Genomic DNA, 18064 nt, shown 5'->3' with positions numbered 1-18064 from the left:
TATAGGTGATGTTAACTTATTGTTTATAATCCGATCACTTTGAATCATTCTTACTGTCACGTTTTAAAAAACAATAGAAAATAATATGACAACTAAAAACAAAACATTAAGAAAAATTATCCACACATACCACGCAAAGCAAACATAGTAGACGGACTCATGTTTTGTAATTATGTTTTTATTACCTTTCCAAACAACTTGTTTTAATGACGTTTACTCACAAATTGATTTTTAATAATGTAATTGGTGATCAAGTAGTACAATCATTAATCCCAATAATAAAAATTGCAAGAATAAAGAAAGATATATAAATTATTTTTTATAATTTAAATCATATACCCATACTACTTTCAATATTATAAATTAATTAAATTAGTCAGACATTGTAAACATAAACAAATAAACAAATAAGAATTGTATAATTAAAGAGAAGGAAGAAGAAATCAAATTTGATTTGACTTGAAAATAGTCCACTTCAATAAAATCTTGAAATTCAAATTGTGCTTGGATGAATTTACAAGTTAAGCTAAATAACCACTAAACTAACAACTAAAATTATACTAAACTAATAAACAAAAAATAGAATAATATATTTACATAATAAATTTAATAATTGAATAGTCTTGGGCTGAGCTCTATTTATTGGAGAAATTCTTATGCAGACTCAGTCTATCACGTCATCCATGGACCGAGCCAATCATATCATAACACCTCATTAAAATGATGGTATTCTTGTAATTTTGTTTGTTATTTGCATACACTTTTGAATAATGATTACAAGAATACCCTCATTTTAATGAGGTGTTATAATATGATTGGCTTGGTCCATGGATGACGTGGTGGACTGAGTCTACCTAAGAATTTCTCCTATTTTTTGAGGTCTTAAAACTTGAATTTTTTCCTAAGTCAATCTCCTTTTAGGATTAAGATTAAGTGTTGAATGTATAGAGAAACATTCCTAATCAGATTTAGACTTTAATCTTTGATGCTCTCGATCTTCTAAAAGTAGAAGATTCCACTTTTTATGTTGTAAAATAAGTTCGGGTCGGATTAGGATTGATCCCTAATGAATTTAACGCATTTCGAATGACTTTTTCTATGTTCAGCCGTGATTCTTGCCAAGCAAGCCATTCCCGCCGCCCAGTAGGATCTGGTCACCTCGGCAGGACCACTTTTCAGAAGTGATTCTTGCCGAGGTACTCATTCCTACCTCCGGGCAAGATTTTTGCGCAATTACCAACTTCGAAAAACCATAACTTTTTACATACACATCTAAATTGCTTGGTTCTTGATTCATTGGAAAGTTTGAGATGTCTAGTTTATTTCTGATGAAGAACATAAATTCATCAGAGGTCTCTAAATATTCCGAAATATCTAATCAAGACAGAAGGGTCAAATCTGTAAGTAAACTAATACAATGTGCAGTTTTGTCAACCTTCAAAACTTCATAACCTGAGTTAGACAACACAAAATACTTTAATTCTTGATGTTTTGGAAAGGTTAGGATGTCTACTAAAATTCATATGAAAAATGCTTTCTCATTTGAAGTCTTGAAGAAGGACAAAACAACCAGTTCTTGAACAAGGATCAATTTGATATGATTTTTTCGTTTCTTTGCAATTCATTCGATTCTCGGTTCATGACTTTCTTACATAAATCACCTACAAAACAACACCTATCCAAATATAATATTCTCAAAATAATATAAAATGCATATATTATATTTAGAATCGATATATACAAATTAAGCGTATCAATGTGTCGCAAAAATCAACCACATCTTTCCTTTCAAAAAAATTATATTGATTTTATCATTAATAAAAGTTTAAAAACTACAACTATTCATTATGATATGGATCAGATTCTAAATCTGAGATTAAAATATAAAATTTTCACTACATTTTGAATCGAGCAAACCCAACTCCTCGAGACAATATAAGTAAAAAAACTACCAAAAAAAAAAGAAAAAAGACAAATTATTTATAATGTAGCATAGTTTTAGATAAATCAAGAAACCCCGTATTCCAATCAAGTATATCTATACAATTATTGTTTAATTTTCATCAATTATACCAATTAAGAATTACAATCAAGTATATCTATACAATTATTGTTTAATTTTCATCAATTATACCAATTAAGAATTAAAATTTACAGATATTTGTATCGTTACAAGGCAATTCGCCAGTTCTAATTTTTTTAAAACCGTGAAACGTCAATTTGGAACAAAACCACTAGAGACGTAGCCACATGGTGGCTAAGAGCGGCATTTGCCCCTTTTATTTTTTTAAAACTACAATTTCTAAAGTAATTTTTTTAAAAAAAATTGTTATGCTATTTAGAGAATTATTATATATTGACCCCTTTAATTTCAATAAATTTTGAATTCTGTATATTATATGATTTTTTTTTATTTTGCCCCTCTTAATTTCAATTTCCGGCTACGCCCCTAAAAACTGCCGGTTTTTAAACTGTGGTCAGCCCCTACCCTGCCTCCTGGAGGTGTTTTTATGTGTTAAAAACGAAGCATCAGGTGTCCATCGAGGAGAATATCTAGGACAAAAGTGGCATATTTGTTATGCAAAATAAATAGAAGCATCTCATACATCATATATAATATGACTACCAATTTAACAGGAAACAAAGGAAGTAGCTATCTTGGTGCGGTTAGAAAATGGAACGTTCAACAAGAGCAGAAGAAGAAGAGAAGAATCTATGCAATTCATGTCATAAGCTTGTCAACTTCATCTGTAAGTGCTCCGGCTACCACTCAACGGAAACAGCTCATCATCATCGCACACAACAGCGAAGAAAGAACATGTCATTAGCCAGAAAGCCGCCACCGAGACCGCCTGTCAGCACCGGGACTGGTGGTCAGATCAACTAGAACTTTGCTGCTATTTTCTCATCTTGTTTGTAATTTTATTTCTTTCAAGTGAGAAGATACTATTTGCAAAATATCAGCTCTAAAAGTCTTTAAAGTTGAAACTGATTTGCTCTTTCTAGTCTTTTGATTAATGCACGGAAACAAAATTGATTTAGGGATCTTTCCGCTAGAGGAAATATAATCCTAAATGAGATCAAAAAAATTTCAAAAGAAAAAAAAAAAATTAACCTCAGAGATTAAAATTGGTCCTAACAAAAATTATAATGCTAAACACCATTCACATGATTAAAAAATATCTGAGAGATATATATTAAAAAGAAAGAACACACAATTAGCTTTTTTTTAAAAGTGATTGAAAGGATATACACAATAGATCGGAAATATATAATATTGATTGATTTCATAATTTGTCCTTTTTCATTTTACATGGAGATATCTCTCATCTAGTCTGCATCTTTTGTTCCTATCTACAATATTACTCCAGCAATGATTCATGGATAATTAGGGGCTTGCATTATCCAACCAAAACAATTAACCGAATTGGTCCGGTTCAATTTTAATAATATAAAATTTTTATTGAATTTCATTGTATTGAACTAAGAATTAAACTAAATTTAAAAAGTTGATGGAGTCTTTTTTTTTAGAACTAAGTTGATGGAATTATTCGAATTCGGTTTGCAATATTGAATTATTTTGGCTTATAAAGTATATAATAATATCAAATTTTTTGGTTTCAAATTGAATGTGCACTATGGATAATAGTAATGCCCCTTTACAAGAGGTTGCAATGGTATAGTAGAATATCTCATTTGTACAGGTTCAAACTGGCCTAATTAATAGCACATACATTGTTTGAGCATTTACTTTAGTTTAACCCCTTTAACTTTCGATGCCGTTAGACTAACTTTCGAACATCTCAATTTTCACTCTAAACTTTTATATACACCTAAATATTCCACTTTATTATCAATTTGCCTATATGCAAGTAATCCCAAGTCTCTTAATTAAACCACCAATGAGCTATAGTTCAAATGGTAAGTACACTGGGAAGAACTTGGGATCAAATCCTCGCGCCAAAAACCCCCCTCCCCAAATGATACAAAAAAGTCCATTAATCAAGCCAATTCGAATACAAAAAAAGATATCTTCCCTTGTAGGAATGGATACTCTTTTTTAGCCGTTGCAGCAGCAGAGAGATGTCCAAGTCTACTCAAAGTGCACAAACAAAGGCCAAACCTGTCTTCACTAGTTGACTGGCATAGAAGGTCACTCCCTAAAGCTATCTTAGCATTAGAGAAGGGTCTCGATATAAGTATTCGCATTCCATTCTTATTCAATCTACTCCATTCCAGACTAGAATACACAACCAAAGCAAACATTGTTCCTTGTTACTTGTTTCTATTAAACTTTTAACTTTACTTAAAAAGCATTTCATCAACTTTTTTGTTTTGTAATTTTAATGAACATCAGTAAAAGCAGGAATGCTCTCGTTCAACTGAAAATTGACAGACAATAAAGCAATATATGAACCTACAGGCGTGTATATTTTGTCGATCTCTCCTTTACCTTCCAGGTTCATAACGTATCATTGCCTAATACCCCAAGTGTCAATTCCCAACAGAAACTCAACTATGGTGTCAAAATTCAGGTACAGAAAGGATACATATGCACAGGAAAGCAATAATCTCACCAAAAGGCTTAAGCCATGAGCTCTACTTCTTAGCTCGCTTTTTGAAATAGTTGAGGGCTACTCTGGAAAATTGGGTGAGAGTGAAAAGCATTTGCAAGATTGCACGTCCTTTTACTATTCCTTCCTTTAACCCCCGAGCAGTTTTAGCTACTACCGGCTCTGCGCTATTAGTTCGCCCGCTTGGTACCCTCTGCAATGAAGCTAAACAAGTAAAGATGGTGTAAAATTCAAGCATGGATAAAATTATAGAACTAAACAAAGGAAAATGAATGCCAAAGATTAGGTAGGTAACCTGGTGGTGGCGATGTCATGTTTGTGAAACCACGAAGCCTCTCCTCAGCTATACGAACAGCTTTAGTGGAGCTTTTAACACCTTGAGTTATCTCTTGTCTATTCAAGCACAATGCACAAAATTTAAAACAGCTTCTTTAAACAATGAGGGCATGTTTATACAAAGTCATTTGCAAAGATTCATTTCAGATAGACCAAAAATCTATACTCTCTTTAGTAAATTTGTGTGGTTCGGGAAGCTCCTAGTTGCTACATTTCAATCCTTTACAACCTAGAAAACAAGTCGGTTTTCAAAGATGCGAAAAAAATGATTTGATTTTGCAGGAATTGAATTGAACTAAAGTTTGTAGCAACTCAAGTGGTCAACTATAAGCTTGGAAGACCGTAGGATCGACATAAATAGAAATGTGAACCGGTACGAGCTATTGCAGTTTAAGAACTTCAAAATTGAAATGAAATTACATAAGAAAATAAAAATAAGTAGTTAACACTAACCCAAGATCACTAAGCTCCATAGTGAGGTCACTAATCTCCATACCCGACAAGCGAATAGCAGCCATAGTATGAGGAAGCTCTTCCCTTGTCACATCCATCAGCTTTTCAAGTGATTCCGCTGCTCTCTTGAATGCCTTCAAGAAGAAGAAAAAAAATCCAAAATATTTCATCAATATGGCCTTTCTATGAATATATCAGTTCTTGCAAAAATCCATGTTTTCCAAATGCATTTCTTCTGGGTAACTTCATTCAATCAACATGTCCCATTTCGAAAACATTTCAGACACTTGAAGTTTTCGACACGAAACTTCATTTTTTACATAGAAAACTTTAAAATAACAGCGTTTCACCGTGTCCGTATCCGTGCTACCAAGCTTTTTCTTCTTTTTGAGAAGAACTGAATTGCAGCAAATGCAATAGTAAAAAGAAAACAAAAATAAAGAGGAATCGGAGAGTTAGCTCACGAGAAGAGTTGGAATAGCTGAAAGAAAAAGGCACGTGGCAGAGACTGCCGTCTGCAAATCAAGAAAAAAAATGTTTAGGTCAAATTGAAGTAGAAATAGAAACAGATAACGATAAAAACGAAGTGAAGAGATAAAATAGAATACAATGCAAACAGTGACACTGAGAAGTGTGATATGGCGTTGAGTGAATTTCCAGTGAGAGAGATGAGGTGGAGATCCAACTGAGTAACTGTAGTCCGATGAAGTTGAGGGCGCTGATTCTGGTAGTGGTGGAGTGGGGTGATGGAGTGAGAGAGAGGCGCGGTGGCGGGATTTAGTGGGGAGGCGGATATGGTAAGGAAAACGATGATGAAAGGGGGAAGATGATGATCTGAGAAAGGAAGCGGAACTGAGTTTATTAGAAATGTGGAATCGGACAGCATTCGACATTTCTCTCGGTATCTCACTTCTTCTCTGTCTCTGCTTTGTTCTATAGTCTGTTGAAGAGTTTCGGTTTGGGTTTCGTATGCCCTCTTGGGTTGGTTTCTTTTGTCAAAAACAAGGACTAACACATTATTAATAAAAAAACCTTTTAATTATTAATTTTTCCACATAATTAACACATTGCAACTGTCATAGTGCAATAGTTTTTCTCTAATTACACATCCGTCTAACAAACTTAAGAGAACAGAAGAAGGGTCTTGAGAATGGTATAAAAAAACAAGGACAATGTTCATTAATTGCGTTGATTATCTTCTTCGACGATAATTGAAGTAAAACGATTAACTTAGCCTCCCTTAATATTAGAGCTTCCAGCATTAAAAGATTAGTCATGGCATGAGAAAATGTTCATTAGTACATGCTGTCTACACTCGAATGCATTAGCCGTATATTTGTATTTGGGACAAAGATATGGTCCTAAGTAGTCACCATTTGTGGATATTTGACCTCAGGGAACAATGAACTGAAAGCATGATTGAAGCTCCAATTCATTTTCCCTCTTACAAAATATCAAGCTCAACTATAAATATCGATACCAATATTTCAAAGAAAAAGCCTATAAAACCATCTGGGCAACTTAGACGAACATTTTTTTTTTTTACCATTTTTTGGGCAACTGACTTTCTTGAAATAATTGTTAATTTGAATACAATATAAAGAGAAAAGAAAGAGGTAAGACTAACAGATTTCATTGCCATTTACATCTCATATTTACACAATTTGTACCCCCTACAAAATTCTGAAATCAACCCCATGAGAGTTGTACTTTCCCAACCCCGCTCCACCACCTTCAAGCCCCCCCAACCACACTATACAAAACCAAAATATTATATGATCAATAATTATATTCTCTATTTTCTTCTTTTCTTTTCTTTCACTCCCTTTCCTACAAGTATCACCATCTGGGAGAATCCTGAGAAACAAAAATAACTCAGAATTCAAAAGCATTGCAACACCGAGAAATTACGGATTCTCATAATGTTCTCTTTTCATCAACCTTGATGACATCCACGACGGTGGCATTGCAAAAGAAACATCTATGGCAGTTCAAAAGATGTCTTGTTATACAGCCATAACATGACCTATGGGAACAAGGACCAAATTCTGCATCTGCTTCACAAGTATAACAAATGCAGCAGATGTTATCATCAACATCTGTTTCTCCACCAGATTGCATACTTTCTATTTGTTGCAACTCGATTCGTCTTACAAGGTTGCTCAAGAAATTCTCCAGCTGAACCATTTTTTCAAGATAAGTTTCCCCTCTGACAGACCCGGCCTGACAAAACCATAAATAATGAGATGAGATGCGGTTACATTCTTTACAGGAATCATCAAGTACAGTAAACGATTGTCATGAACAACCTTTTAAAATAACAATACAATAAACACTCTTATGCCCATAGAAAACATTTAAGCTACATTGCACAGATAAAGAAACACCGAAACGGGATATGTGCCAACGGAAAATGGCAACATCGTATATTTTACAAGAACTGATTATAAATATAAAAAATTTGGAGTTTCAGAAACGTAAATGGAACACCGAAACGTCGGGACTCAATAAGTTTTCATGCAATACAGGATTTAAGTTCGATTAGAATGCACAGGCGAAAGATTACGATTTTGAACCAGGTGTCCCATGGTAAAGGCGTCAATATCTCCAACTAATTTAACAGATATACATGCCTAGCATTGATTGTTCCATCCTAATCCACAAACATCATCACTATGCTCTTAAAATCGCCTAGACCATATATATCTCTTTCTTCATTCCAGCAACGATGGGTGGTCCCACACTAGAGCAAAGCCGGACCCTCTGGTGAACCAGTGCTACAGCTATACAAAAAGTGAGAATATAACCTTTCACTTCACTCAGGATTATATCCAATGTAATAGAAATTCCTCTACCCCTCAATCTAAGTATAACAAAGCAGAAAATATTCTACAAAGTTGTTTTTTCACCTCTGAAACAGATGTGCTACCATCCTTCAAGTACTTCATAAGATATTGCCAATGATACCAAAACAAATAAAAAACCATACCCACTCACAAAAAAGATGATACATAAAAGATCCCACAGTGCATTGTATCAGGACATCTGTTTACTTTATGTATGTGTATGGTCATGCAAACAAAAATCAAAGCCAAGAAAACTTACCCAGTTGCACTCCAAGAGATACTGGAATCCGCAGTGCATTGTATCAGGACAGTCCATGCTTGCAAAAACACCCACAACATCATTCTTCTCTCCGAACACCATCTCCGCACTTGCATCTAACAAATTCAAAATGACCCCAACAAGAGGTGCTAAGATCATACCACGATTTACTTTTTCAAATGATTGACCAGGTCGTCTAAATGATCTACAAAATTAGAGCCATACATTGAGATTAATAGCTAAAATGTTTGACAACTAAAATATAAAGCATGTTCTCACATAACAAAGTTAACCATGAAGTGCTTGTAAACGTCAGACCAAATTTCCTTGTAACAAAAGTAGAGTCCAAATGTGCATACTTACTGCTACAATCCCAATATTGTGAAACAGAATTGAAGAGAGAATGACATGAGAAAGAAATAGAAAGTTGCATTCAGTTCTTAAGCATAGACACTCACAAGTCAAAAAATTCAGCATCTGCGGCTGAAGTTATGTGGCTGAGAACGAACACAATTAATTCAGTTAACCTCCGGAGGTTTGTCGCAGTTCCGGATAGGAATGCTTGAGGAATCTCACGAGTACAAAACTCCAAAAGCCTTGCAAGGTTGCATGAGAGATCAAATATGACGCAACATTTTCTTTGTTGGAACTCCAATACCTACAGAAGGTGATCAATAAGAAAAAATAATTGAAATCAAGTCCAAGGGGGAAGTCAAAAAAATCCAGATATAGTTCTACTTCTACCCATTAAATAGTCACTAATTGCCATAAACGGTTTGCATTGCCAGTAACACCAAATCAACCACACAATTAAGCAACAGAAGTGAGATGATCAATTGCAATTAATATGCAGACAAGAAAACCAAGAAAATAAACTCCCATATAAAAGAGCATGTTTGTGCATGTATATACATGATAAAGCAGGAAGGCTGTTATTAACATATTTACACCAGTTCCATAAACTAAAAAAAGACTTCGATTTTTTAAATTCTGTTATAATCTGTACCTGGTATTTTTCCTGCATTTCTCGAATAGAAACAGAGAACTCCGTCATTGTCCAGCTAAGAGTATTAAATAAGCGATTCAGAAAAGCTGAGAATAATTCTTCATCATCGACGCAGGCTTCTCGCAACAAGTTCTACATCATTTACAAGGCTCAAACAAGTTAAATTTATAGCCGCAAGTCATCTGATGAACAGCAAATTAGAGTCAAGAAACCACATTATTTCACCTGGAAAATAATAGATGATGATGATGATGATTCTCCGTGCTTTAAAGAACCAAAACGAGAATTCTTACACAACCGCAAAAGGATGTTTGTGACGGGAATCCAAGATCTGTTATCAAATGCTGACAATAATGCTCTTGGCATTCTCTCAATAGCTGCTTCATTGCTCTCAAAAGCAGCCAAATATTCCTTATACTGGACCAGGACTGAAATAGATTGGAGAAGCAGATCCCTTAGATCTGCGCTTAATATCCTTGTATCGTTGAAGTGGGTAACAACAAAAGTGACCTAATGAACAAGTAAAAACAATCAATGCTTACGTCCCTTGTATTACGTGCATTCTACATTCTGATCAAAACTTAATATCAGATTAGCAGAAACTACAAAATCATACACGTCAGAAAGCAATTATAGAATTGCTGAATTGAAAATACCTATTCTCTGATAGCAATTGTCAATTGCATAACTAATGGGTATCTGAAAAAACCCAAACCAGTACTTGTCCGCATTAAATGTTGAAGGTCTCTAAAAGAACAGCTTACGGATAATTTTTTTTAAGGACCCCTAGGAGGATGAAAATTTTAGAGTACATATTTGTTCAATGTGCGTCCTGGCGTAAGAGGAACAGTTGAGCAATTGAAAAGGTTACAGAGTCAATCAGCAAAAGATGGAAATTTAAGATTAATGTTTCAGGAATAGAGAGCAGGTATCCAAATTGAAAAAAAATAGACGAGGTTGTCCTCAAATTTTGTTTCTTAGAAGCAGTAATCAGAGACTAAATAATTACAAGAACAATTCAATAAGCTGACCTAAATGGTTAGACTTCAGTAGAAAACACTACAATCAATTATTCGCACTTCCACCCAGAAACCTATACTACCTACAGCCATTTAGAAAATCCCTTTGTCATTCTTATATGTCCCACATAAAAAGTTCCGTTATATTTTGTTGGCATAATCTTCATTTTCTATCCTTTATTTTATCTTAATGGTTAAACATATTTTACAATACAATTAATGAGATGCAAAATTTCAAAGCAATAAGCGTATGACCATAACTCTTTGTAAAATTGGGAATGGTAAAAATGATCATTAAACAATTAATGAGGGCTAAGACAAGAAAAAAATGATTCGGCTTTTATATATGTGTAAACTAACAAAGGAAATTCCTAAATGGTAAAAGGGAAGAATGAAAAGAAGTTTTGCAACTCAGACTTACAAATGAGGCAAGTCCTTGCTTAATAAAAATTGTGGACGGAACAAATGGAGGATCACTCTTTCTCAAAACATGGAAACAATCAACCTGTGACAGCAAGAAAGTCCATTAATACTACAGTTAAAAAGGAAGGGAAAAATGGAGAAACTATTCAAAACAATTCACAAGTAGTGCACTGGAACTTCTAAATGGTGGTGTATGGTGCGATTATGGGGTCATTAGAAGATCATCCGTTAAGCATAAAACAACTAAAGTAAGAGAGAAATTTCAGCTCATACTAAAAATTAGCATCTCTACATGGATAACAAATCTTCCAACACAAAAGGAGAGCATGCTTAACTAGAATAAAAAGAGTAAATCTCACAGCCAGCAGACCTCACAAACATTCTAATGGTAAACGAAACAATAAAAAGCACTTGAAATTTCACAATGCATTGCAGTAAGAAAATCAATATCCTAACGAAAGATATACACTGTAACAGAAGATATTGTAGCTTGCTGCTAGATTGTAGACATGAAATTTCCACAATTGAGATGCAAGTATATATTAAAATATAATATACACAAAAAGCTACGGTACAACATAGGCGTCAATAACAGAAGTCATGCTTAGAAATACAAAAAATCATCACCAATGCTTTCAAGAAACAATTACTTACCAGAGTTTCAAGATAAAACTCAGGGATATAAATGAACAAAGAATCCACTTTGCTAAGAATGAGAACCAGTTGGACTATCCACATGCATGTTGCATACATTCCTCTTTGCTTCCAACGAGAGAAAAGGGAGATGCGATACCTGTAAAACATAACAAAGGATCAACAAAATGTATGAAAGCAACCAACTATACACATGTTTGTAATCCAAACAGCTGACATGTATTCCCTTCTTTTTTCATTTTTAATTAAAGGGGTGATTCCATAAAAAATCACGACCTTTACACGAAATTTCATTTTAATCACGACCTTTAAAAGTTATCATATAAAACCATAACCTTTCATTTTTTTTTTTCAAATCTATCATTTTAGTGTATTTTTGTTGACTAAGTTCTTCACTGAACAATTTAGACCCAAATTATATATCGACACCAAATATTATTATCTTTCAGTTAGAGTATGTAATTTTTAGTTGGAAAAAATAACCGAATTTTACTTTGGTGATAGATTTGAAACAAAATAAAAGTTCGTGCCCTTAAATACCAACTAAGGTTGTGATTAAAATGAAAAAAGGTATGTATATACCTGAGAATTTTAAATCTTGATATGAAAATGGATATTCAAGCTTTGATATGAAAAAGAAACAGAGACAGAGAGATGTTTGGATAAGAAAAAGAAACGGAAAGAGGAAGAGAGAGAAACACATCAAGGCATAAGCATACAGTCAACATATTTCAATAGGAAGTAATTGAAGAAAAATAGATCTGCAAAAGCTATACTTCATATCCATACCATGCACAATGTCTGACACAATCGATAACTTCCTCTCGATAATCATTACGAACTTCCTTCAAGCGGCGTAGTTGTTCACTACAACCTCTTTCTCTTATTTGCTTATCAGTTTCTTCCAATAGCGATATTGATTGCGACTGATGAGACATGTAGTATGAAGCCTACAATCAACTAGTTGTTTTAGATTTCACCAATACACGGAAAATAAATTCACACAAATATAAATGCGAGAGAGAGAGAGAGAGAGGAAAAAAGAAATGCAGTGACACTAAATAGTAAACTAAGAGGCAATAACGCAGAGTTAATTATCAAATTCTTAACCTCTAACACAAATCAACTCATAGCAGAACTTTATTTCAAAAACTAGTAACATTTACCTACACAATAATTTTTACTTACTATCAAATTTAACACCCTATAAGCAAGACGCTATTAAAAAACAAATGAAAGTTCTTGCTACTTAAACAAACATCAATTTAATCTGAGGTCAACTTTATCCAGAGGGCATAATGGACTATGCACTATTTCAAAAATAAATAAAAGGACCAGAATCTCAAAGCTAAACAATAAATGAAATACATAACTAAGCAGCACATACAAACAGACCGAGTAAATATATAGTAACTAAAGCAGCACATACAAACAGACCGAGTAAATATATAGTGTGCCAGAATCTCAAAGGTAAACAGTAAATGAGATTCATAACTAAGCAGTACATGCAAACAGACCGTGTAACAGAAGAAGCCTAAACGATCACTTGTACTACTTACACCAAAGTAAATACGCAAACCTACATTAATACTCCCTCCCCTAAATTGATAAAACAAAAGTCACATATCCTTATTTAATATCGTAGTAAATATTTGTGTTCTAATTTATTTATTTTTAAATTCTGCTGTACTTAATGAGGATACATGACAATTTATCATTTTAGTAATAAATGACTGCCTATGAGACAAGAAAACTTAAAAGCCCATCAAATTTAGATGAGCGGAGTATATACCCATAGGAAAAACCAGTGTTTTCATTTAAGACAAACTGTTAATCTATTTCAGAAATATCTACCCAAAATTTCTCTTACCTGTTTAAAATTTGGTGCAACGCCTAAATGATACAGCAACAGCAAAGTATCTAAAAGTTCTTCTTCTCTCAGTGCAGCTGGCGACATATTAGTTTCCATAGGCATAATCCTCATATCCCTTATTGGCTGATAACTGAACTCTGATTCTGATTGATCACTAGTACTAGGCTTGTCAGCAATCTCATCATTCAAAGTTGCTGTACTGCATTCTGCCCCGACATGAGCAGACCTCTCTGGAATAGGGGTACAGTGGACACGAGAACCTTTGGATGCGTTTCTTGTTTGATGCTTTGACAATTTCGATAATTCAACATCGTCACTTGAGCAACAACAAGGCTTTTGAACAGTTTTATGTGTTACTCGGGTGTCTTCGTCATCCATACAGCCTTCTTCCCACTGGATTAATTCCACTTCCTGATCATATACAGGATGAGATTTTGAAAGATGACTAAATGATCCCCCAAGCCTAGAAATGTCTGTTCGATAAGAATCATTTTTAAGAAACAAATCTACAGGGAAACTCTGCTCACCCCCTCTATGAAGAAACCCAACATCATAATTACTTGTTTCACAGCTCTTCAACCAGCCACAAATATCCCTCATGGCAAATCCTTCTGATAGAAAATGTAGTATGACAGTGTACAAAGAAATGAGAACAGAGACAGTTGAAACTCCAGGAGGTGGAACACTCCGATCTGCGCCTCTATTCTTCAACAAAAGATTCTGTAGAAATGTCCTAAAAACTGAACCAGGTAACTGAGGAGGTGTTGTAGGCGGTACAAACTGTATGACCAAAAGACAGAGGTCTCTATGCTTCTCCTCGATCTGCAAAGAAAGAGAGAAGATTATACAGGCAAGCGGCAATTTGATCAATAGACATACAAACATTAAGCACTTATTAACCAATATTAGGGAGGACATCGTACCGCCCATGCCGGGGCTCGAGTTCGAGTCCCGGTGCCCCCCTCCTCAATAAAAAGGGAAAAAATACAGTAAGCATTGCACACAAAAGCAAAAACATATTTGATGGAAAATCCACATCGCACAAAGCTATGACAGAATTTTGATGGAATAATTTAAAAAAGAAAAGTTGTTTACTAAATATTTATAACAAAATAAATTGTGTTGGGATTGAATTTAAAGGATATAACAGATGACTGAACTTTAATGTGAGTTCTTGTACAAATATGTTTTTACATGCATTAATTATTACTCACAGAGGTTAAATTGCATTCTGGGTTTCAGCAATTTCCTTGCACAGTTATATAATTCAACCAAGATGGATGAAGAGAATGAATACAATGGTCAAGTATCACTAAGTACTAACCCAATGATGACATAAAGTTAAACACTCGCATATTAAGTAGAGTTACAAGTAAAAAGGCTCATCCAGAAGGAATACAAAACTAAGTTAATGCTTTATTAGTAAGTAGTTATAGCCTTATCTAATAATCTTCATTCATTAAGCACAAAATAAACCTAAAGGCAGATGTGCGGTCAAACTCTGAGCATTTGAATTAATGAAAGTGTGTCTCTATCCAATATTTAATTTAATACCTATACAGTTTGCATAAATGAGATCAAACATACATTTGATCAGATAGAACATAACCGGATGCAATTGCAAACAACAACAGTAGCAATAACAAGACGCCATCAACAATAAAAGGGCAATATTAAAACAGCTAGACAAAAATACTATTAGGAAAAACTACCCACCAATATAAATCCCCACTAGCCATATAATTTGACAGATATCATGGTGTCCTTCACCCTGAATGATTGATTTTTTCTAATCATACATTAAAAAAATCTTCGAAGATGCCAAGAACAAACAAGAATCAAAATTCAAAAGTCCCGGGTCTTCTGACTGCAAACATCATTAAAAAAACAATAAGGTATACCTTGTCTATTGCTTCAGATAAAGCTGTAGTTGTCAACAACATGCTAGATTCATACGAAATATCCTCATATGAACCAGGCCACCAAACAGAAGGCAACAAGAAATGAAGGTCCTGCTTGCTTGGACTCTTTTGCGATAAAAAACCTTCAAACAAGAACTCAAAATCTGACAACTTCCACCAGAGGACCATTAATTCCTCTCGTCTTAAAATATGGCATGCCAACGCAAGGTAAGAATAAGATCCTGAATATGGGCATTCAGTTAAAACCAGCAATGCTGTTTTGCAGCCACATGAAAGGGCATTGATGACATGCTCAAACATCAAACGTGATTCCTGAAATTCCAGAAAGACATCAATAAATTTATCAAAACTTGAATAGTCATGTGGTGACTGAACTCTAAAGATCTCCATCATGAATGAAAGAAGCGGACCCCATGCCACATACTCGATCCTCTCTGCATCTGACTCAAGCAAGCAGAACATTTCCTCACATATCCCGCGACAGACAGGATAAAACAGCTCTTCAAGTGAAACAAATCTTTTCAATCTTCTTAATTTACCAATTACAGAATTATCAGCGCGCTGCATACAGCACAAATCCAGCAACCTTGACAAGCATCGGAGCAACTGAGCAGCCAAAAGGTATCCAGTTGGAGGTTCTTGAAGAGGAAGGAAGCCCTTAATAGGGTACTTAAATGGTCGACACCCAAAGTTTAATTCACAGCGTTCACCTTGAGACAGAGAGATAGCAGGATAATACCCAAATCCAGGTCCCATCTTGCGAATACCACAAAAGGCGACCCCAAGAAAAACACCATTTCTATAGAACAATATCTCATCCCGTTCCAGATCAATGCAACACCCAATGACATCCCCGACGACCCATGATTGGCCATAGGGTTCAGCGTCCTTGTTCCACTTCTTAATCCTTTTCCCATCGAAAGCATATGAATCATCTGCATCACCTACACCCTTACGGTCAGTAAAAGGGCAAGAAAGAGTCGCCCATCCTAACTGTTGCACACCAGAAGTTTCTAATATAATTTCATACATCCATTTTCCTTTCCAAACACAAACATTTGCTCTGGTACTACTAAACATTGCTAAACTTTCTAGAAGCAAAGGAGGCTTAATGATTCTAATATCACCACAAACACTTGATTCTTCGAGCCCAACTTTATGAGGCTGACAGCCATTGTCAAAAATACAAATCCCATCCCCATTACTACCTAAACTATCAGAACTCCCATAAAACTTCAGGAACTCATTATTGATTATAGAGCGAACCAAATTACTGTCAACAGAAGTAGTCAACGGACCAAGCGATTTATGGGGTAGACCAAAAACATACTCGAGAGCTCGCTCCACAGACTGATTACCAATATCATCACAGTAAGAAACAAGATGTGTTTTCCCCAAATTCCTCTTACCATCCTCACCATTCAACAAAACAGCCAAACCAGCTGCACTCCCACCGCCAACAACAAACCTCATGCCGTCCTCCGCCATCTCCGACAAGGACAACCCCAACCAACAACACAACCAACTAAAAACACCCACTAATTTTTTTTGCCAAAATTGAAGTCCTTGACGATCTTTCCAAAGAGTCAAATTTTGACTAGTAGAAATGATGGTAAAAACAGTTGCTCTAAACTTAAAAAACCCCACCCATCACACATTCTCCGTTCTAACTCTTAAAAAACTTCAAATACTTGGTATAAACAAACTTGCAAATTTTAATTAAACAGCAACAATCTACAGATAACCAAATTTAGCCATTAGAAATGGAGAACTACTGATAGAATTCATTCAAAATTAGCCAATACAGATTTGAAGCAGTGAAAAACCCAGTGTAATAAATGATGAAATCATGATTATAGGGAAGAAATAGAGTGAATACTTACATGAGATATTGTGATTAAGGGTTTTTAAGTGGAAATAGAAAAGGCGGCGAGCTGAGATTAGGGTTTTTTAATGCCATTAATAAAAGGTTTTTCTAGAAAGAGAAAATGTGTGTTTTAGAGAGAGAAAGTGAATTGTAAGAGAAAGGGGAAGAAAGAAAAAAAGTGTGGACTCAATCAGACAATTCCAACTTCGATTTGTTTTTCTTTTTTTAAAATTTTTTTCTTTTTTTTTTAATTCCAAGAGTCGAGGAAGGGCTGTGAACCAGAACCAGGGTGCACCAGAACCAGGGTGCACCAGAATGAGGCTTAGGCTCGAGCCATGAGATTAATTTGTTAGCGGACAGGTGTCGGTGACGGTTAAGGATTGATTTGGTTGCCGGTTACATGGCGGGCTGTACTATTGTGCGCCCAAGGTGCAGAAGTAGCAAGAGAAAATAACAAAGGATCAATTCGCCCCCTCAACTTGGCACGAAATATCAAATGAGTCATTCTCGCCGCTTTTGGTACAAACAGACCCAAAACTTGCGTTTTCGTATCAAAAAGACCCCTCGGAGAGTGAGTTTCTTAATTTTATTTAATTAACTTAATTATTCTAATTTAATTTCTAATTAATTTCTAATTAATCAAACCCCTAATTATATCATAATTATACCCTAATTTACCTTAATTAAACTAACAAAACACAATTAAGGCCTAATTAAATTATATCTAAACCTAATTAAATTAAAGCTAATACTAATCATCTTCCTAACTATTCTGCCGCCGCTCCTCACAATTCTGTCGCCGCTCCTCACAATTCTGCCGCTACAACAATCA

General features: G+C 34.8%; 2 protein-coding genes across 4 annotated transcripts; both read right to left on the bottom strand.

Annotated features, from left to right (window-relative positions):
• Positions 1 to 2476: 2476 nt before the first annotated feature.
• Positions 2477 to 6344, bottom strand: LOC126654429 (uncharacterized). 3 transcript variants are annotated; one of them, XM_050348271.2, is made up of 6 exons: positions 5972 to 6344; positions 5828 to 5878; positions 5364 to 5497; positions 4870 to 4967; positions 4578 to 4778; positions 2477 to 2852 (listed from the first exon to the last, which is right to left on the bottom strand). In XM_050348271.2, exons 1-5 carry the CDS (start codon positions 6254 to 6256, stop codon positions 4600 to 4602), a joined length of 747 nt encoding a protein of 248 aa, XP_050204228.1. In that variant the 5' UTR covers positions 6257 to 6344; the 3' UTR covers positions 2477 to 2852; positions 4578 to 4599. The 3 variants fall into 3 exon arrangements, with proteins under 3 accessions (XP_050204228.1, XP_050204227.1, XP_050204229.1); XM_050348270.2 differs by lacking the exon at positions 2477 to 2852 and having other exon boundaries at positions 3982 to 4778; positions 5972 to 6343; XM_050348272.2 differs by lacking the exon at positions 2477 to 2852 and having other exon boundaries at positions 4598 to 4767.
• Positions 6345 to 6980: 636 nt separating this feature from the next.
• LOC126654428 (E3 ubiquitin-protein ligase RKP) lies at positions 6981 to 17426 on the bottom strand. The gene is made up of 11 exons (XM_050348269.2): positions 17249 to 17426; positions 15345 to 17099; positions 13441 to 14265; positions 12360 to 12520; positions 11571 to 11709; positions 10915 to 10998; positions 9700 to 9984; positions 9475 to 9606; positions 8927 to 9126; positions 8469 to 8673; positions 6981 to 7586 (listed from the first exon to the last, which is right to left on the bottom strand). Exons 2-11 carry the CDS (start codon positions 16851 to 16853, stop codon positions 7281 to 7283), a joined length of 3846 nt encoding a protein of 1281 aa, XP_050204226.1. The 5' UTR covers positions 16854 to 17099; positions 17249 to 17426; the 3' UTR covers positions 6981 to 7280.
• Between the last annotated feature and the right edge of the window lie 638 nt (positions 17427 to 18064).

Source organism: Mercurialis annua, linkage group LG7, assembly GCF_937616625.2.
Source record: "Mercurialis annua linkage group LG7, ddMerAnnu1.2, whole genome shotgun sequence".
Classification (NCBI taxonomy): Eukaryota; Viridiplantae; Streptophyta; class Magnoliopsida; order Malpighiales; family Euphorbiaceae; genus Mercurialis; species Mercurialis annua.
This window is presented reverse-complemented; position numbering and strand designations above follow the sequence as displayed.

Excerpts from the sequence above, each read along its gene's own strand:
- LOC126654428 (XM_050348269.2), bottom strand. The coding sequence starts at position 16,853 with ATGGCGGAGGACGGCATGAGGTTTGTTGTTGGCGGTGGGAGTGCAGCT. Across the intron at positions 12,521-13,440 it reads TTGCACCAAATTTTAAACAG|GCTTCATACTACATGTCTCA; the intron begins GTAAGAGAAATT and ends AGTTGATTGTAG. Across the intron at positions 9,607-9,699 it reads CATCATCTATTATTTTCCAG|AACTTGTTGCGAGAAGCCTG; the intron begins GTGAAATAATGT and ends TAAATGATGTAG.
- LOC126654429 (XM_050348271.2), bottom strand. The coding sequence starts at position 6,256 with ATGTCGAATGCTGTCCGATTCCACATTTCTAATAAACTCAGTTCCGCT. Across the intron at positions 5,879-5,971 it reads TCAGTGTCACTGTTTGCATT|ACGGCAGTCTCTGCCACGTG; the intron begins GTATTCTATTTT and ends CTTGATTTGCAG. Across the intron at positions 4,779-4,869 it reads CATGACATCGCCACCACCAG|CTTCATTGCAGAGGGTACCA; the intron begins GTTACCTACCTA and ends TTACTTGTTTAG.